The sequence below is a fragment of the Halyomorpha halys genome, unplaced genomic scaffold, assembly GCF_000696795.3.
Source record: "Halyomorpha halys isolate HHAL.00 unplaced genomic scaffold, Hhal_1.1 Scaffold2792.1, whole genome shotgun sequence".
In the NCBI taxonomy this organism is placed as follows: domain Eukaryota; kingdom Metazoa; phylum Arthropoda; class Insecta; order Hemiptera; family Pentatomidae; genus Halyomorpha; species Halyomorpha halys.
The window spans coordinates 1-4,982 of NW_027113724.1; the positions used below are offsets into that span (position 1 = coordinate 1).

The 4,982-nt window shown below is 32.0% G+C and overlaps 1 protein-coding gene across 1 annotated transcript in view; it reads right to left on the reverse strand.

Moving 5' to 3' along the window:
- Window positions 1–1,127: 1,127 nt before the first annotated feature.
- The window catches only part of LOC106691708 (uncharacterized), a gene marked incomplete at both ends in the record, with an annotated part of 4,212 nt that continues 357 nt past the window's right edge, over window positions 1,128–4,982 (reverse strand). The window contains 2 exon segments of the mRNA XM_024364176.1: window positions 1,128–1,326; window positions 3,441–3,652. Of these exon segments, the coding sequence (XP_024219944.1) occupies window positions 1,128–1,326; window positions 3,441–3,652 (411 nt within the window).

Sequence of the window (4,982 nt, forward strand, 5' to 3'; positions counted from 1 at the left end):
AATTAATCCGGTATATAAAGCTCCCGGGTTTCGGCACCAGTTAAGTATTGGCGAAAGCAAAATGTCAAAAAAGAGAAGAAGGAATAAGATGTAACACGTTTGAACTGCTGTAACATACTGGCTTTATTTGGTTCAGCACATCTTTATATATACACATGATCTGCTGATCCCCTCAGTCAGCTGACATCGAAGTACCAGCTGACTGTAACTTATATATAGATATATATAAGTTAAGTATTGGCGAAAGCAAAATGTCAAAAAAGAGAAGAAGGAATAAGATCTAACTCGCTTGAACTGCTGTAAAACACTGGCTTTATTGTATTCGGTACATCTCTTATATACGTTTGATCAGCTGATCCCCTCAGTCAGCTGACATCGAAATAACAGCTGACTCATACCGTAACTTATATATATATATATATATACAAAAATACAAGTTTGCGTCAGTCAAATTATTCAGTTTATAATATTTTTTTTTAATAAATTGTTAAATACAGTTAGATTGGTTATCTTTGTGGTAATAGAGGTAGGAGATTATTGTTAGGAGAAGTGAAGATGCACAAATGGTTGACATGATTTCCCATATGAAATCATGAGGTTTTAAAGTGCATGAAAATGGGCCAGTGGTCCCGAAACGTTGTACAATGTTATGAATGATTAATAAATATTTCATTCAAAATGGAAGTCATTAACCTCAAAAAAGTTTAAATGAATTGACTCACCACACTTCCGATAGAGATAATCGAGATTATTGTTATAGTTCTATTTAGTTGTTATCATAATTAAAGATAACCTTCAGGAAGGTAACTATTCTCCTTGATTCTCATTCACTGTTTAATATTAGCATGAAGTGACAAATAAGGAGTTAATTATATATTATATAAAAAAGTTAATCAGGTAAATAGTTTAATGAATAATGTGCTATAGGGTTAATGTTTTAAGTATATGTTAAATTTGTGAATTTTTTTTCTAGCATCCTGAAGATGGGGGATAACCCCGAAACATTGTTGTCAGCGTAATAAACTAATATATTTAAATAAGGAAGATCGTGTTCATTCACCAATTTCATTTTAGTTTTTATCTTTAGAATCAAATTCTACGTTTTATTTAATATTATGGTGACATACCTGACTCCAATAGATCTTCATCGCTCAATAAAAGCCCCGCTTGTGGCAATTGCTGTGCTTCCCGAATGGCTGCCCATACTAACTTCCGAGGCAAATTTCCTTGAGGTCCTATGCCTAGAACCTGCTCGGTTTCATAGGGTACGGGGGACACCCATTCTACTAGTGCCACTTTTAAGTCAGAACCAAACCGTTCTACTTCCTGAAATTATGAATTGTAATTAATATAGACTTACTGTTTAAAAAAAAAAGTAATGTGCAGTTTGATTTGAGCCTATTCCACAGCCAAAATCATACATATGTGAATACCCTGAATGTAATGGAATGCAGTTTAACATACAAGTACTTATTACAGTTTTTTGTTTTTAGAGGAAATCGTAATTCATATTACGTGTATAAAGTAGTAATAAAGCATAAAATATTGATAGTAAAGAGAGAAAAATAAAAGTAATATTAATAACAATACTTATTTTTAAATTATAGAAAATCATGTAAATTAAAATAAGCCAATCTCCAAGGTTTTAGTATTTAAGTGTGTTGGACGTCATTCAATACCAGTAGCACTGTATACTATATACCGTCTCCATAAATATACAAGTATTGATTGTATTTGTTTCTTTAAACAGACTAATTTTAATCTCCTTAAGCATATTTATAAAATTAGTAAACTCCTCTCAACCTACATGTATAATCACAATTACACAGGTATCCTTAATCAACTATATTTTATGTATTTATTAGAACTCTTCCTTATTGAAATAGTCTGGCAGGATTTAAATGTCAACTTTTTAAAATTTCTTATTCAAATTATGTTCAATTTTTTAAGGCAATTAATCTGTTTTAGTGGTAATTTTATTGTTAGTGGTAATAAAAAATTTATAAATATAAAATATGCAAGAATTTGATAATTAATCGAGGAAAAAAGAAGGCAAAATATTTTTAATAGGTCAAAAAAAAAGAAAATTAGGAAATAACAGTTTAGATATAGCATAGATATAACAGATTATATGTAAAACAAACCTTTGAAAATCTAAACTTTTAGGAAAATAATTTTGGAAATTAAAATAATGAATGCGTCTTTTCATTCCAAGCTCCTTAACCATCCTTACCCATTAATTCTTAATCTTTCATCCTTAACAATCCCTGATAATCTTCCGAGGCGTCTGAAAAGAAGATGGGCACGGGACCTTCTAATTTAAATTAATGTTTGAAGTACCAGAATGGATTATAGACGTTTGTTAATGACAAAAAACGAGGGATACAAAAAATGTAAGATATTAAAAGGCACAAAAATCTACTTAATGTTGAAGATAGGTGTGCCCAGTAAATTAGTTTAAGAAAAAATAGCAATTGGTTCCTCCTCTTTTGATCCTGTAGGAATTATTTGTATGTAAATCGCACATACCTACATTGTACTATTTAAATTGAAGCCTTTAAACATTGATATGTGTGGTGTCTGAGATTTTTTTTTTTTTTTGTACAAATATTATATAACTTTAAGTTTTTTTTTTTAATAACTTTATTGAAATTTACAACTGTATATTACATAATACATTTAGTAAATATGGTCTTAGTTAAAATGGAGTGTTACAGGCATATCGAGCAACTACCCACTGGTAGCACTCTAATGACATTTTAAATTAGCTGGTCTCGTGGCCATCTTCTTTTCAGGTCTCTCGGAGGATTTTCAGGAATGGAAGAGGATGCAAGGTTAGAAACTAGGGGGTTTGAGTGGTTAGGTAGTTTATAATGGAAGGAGTGATATCTGGTTCGGGCTAGATCGGTTACATAGGGAACATTAAGGTCTTTATGTATGATTTTATGTGTGACAAATTAAGGAGCATTAAAGATTTTACGAAGGATAACTTTAAGTTAAAATTAATTTTTACTCAAAGTACGGAATGATTAAAAGTTTAATGCCCACATCGCATCCGATTTTTATTTATAGAGTAAAGTTTAAATTATTTTAGATAAACAGTTTACTTTCTTACTGTTTATGTATTTCAACACCTACTTCAGAACGAATCTTTATATAACTATAAGCAAAAGAAATATGCAAAGGCTAGTGTTTACAACCTTGCATACATAAAACATGCTGTATGAAATAATAGAATGGTTAAAAACTAATATTTAACATCACAGCAGATAACTGAGTATACTTGATATTTTTTACATTAATAGGTATTTTGGACTAACATTAAGAAATGTTTGTTATTCGTATTACGAGTAGTAAATTATATAAACATAGAAGGTGCATCAGTAAATTATGTTTCGTGATTTTAGTAAAACTAATTATTCACTTTAATTTAAACTTACCGTTACCACTGATTGGGCTCCTGGTCCACTACCTACGATTACAATATGGTACATGGGGCAGAGTGGTGGATTTATTATGAGATCCAAACGATCAAAACGGTTCGCTTTGACGATATCAAGGTAATTGGCTATGTACTTTTTTTTGTAGAATAGTACAGGAGGACGATTATTGGTAAACATTGTCAACGCTTCATTGAAATCTTCCACGTCCTCTGAAAAGTCATTTTAGCCGTTAAAAAACACAAACATTATTAAAAACCAAATATACAAACTTATAGTTATCTAAAGTTGACCTCATAATAAAAAATTGAGTGTAACATTTAAATTTTCTAATTTTGTAATGTAAAGTAAAATACTGGAATTAAAATTGAATTCCATATTGAATTTGTGAAATCCTTAGTTTAATCTTTGGGTTACAAGATGCTGGATCCAGGTCCTATCCCTGGAAACCGGCTACTAGAAGTTTCCCTGGTTCTTGGGTTTCGGATCGACCTGCCGAGGCGTAACTTTACTATCCTTCTTGAAATGGCCAAGTTCGCCACAATTCCAGGATGATTTCCCACCACCAAGGTTTGGTCCCCTGCTGGGGTTCTTGAGGCATTTATTTCCATTTTAAAGGCGTTCTTTGCCGGAATTTACTTCACGTTCGAGGTCGATGTTCCAATTTTAACAATCTTAATTTCTTGTCTCAGTGAGTCAACTTCACATTCAAGCCTTTTAATATAACGCTCTACTTCATCCCTATTTTCATCGAGGTGCCCGTTAATATTTTATATCTGGTTTACTAATTTTGAAGATTCTAGGTTATCGTTTGTTTTTTTTTCACATTTCCGACTGCTTTTCCTATTTTCCAAGTCTTTTTCTAGATTATGAAACTAAATTGACAGGTTTCCTTAACTTCATCCTTGTCCGCTTTCATTTCATTCATTGTGGATTTTATTTTCTTAATAATTAGCAAAAGGTTTTCCATTTATGCTGTCCGATTTCGTTTAGAAATTCGCATAAATGTTTTATTTCTAATATCTAACACACGTTTGTTTCTATTAAAAGTTTACTTAGTGTGAACACATCGTTTATTGTTTTTGTTTTGTTTTTCTTACCCGGTAAAACCCACTTCTGACACCAATTGTAGCCTGATTCATGTAATATTAATTTTTATCTTTTTTTTACTGCTTGCTATCGACGATACTTATGCTATATATGTGTATACATTGCATTCTTTTATTGATATTACCCTGAATGAGCCCTCGTATCAAAAATTGGATAAAGGCATACAGCATCTCGTTGCGAAATCCTCATTGAATGTTTTGGAAAATATAAATATAAATCGCTTGAGATTGAATCAAGTTGCTGGGTCCGTCACTCTCACGCCTATTTTTTGAGTGCCACTCATTGGCTAACGGGCCTCACAAATGCCCTGGGGGAGGTTGTCGGTGACTTTAGCATTATTTTGTGTTTGAAAAAAGCCCGGGTGGGACCGGGATTTGATCCGACAACCTGTGGATTGGTAGACTGGCGCGTTACGCTGCCCAGAATAAATTT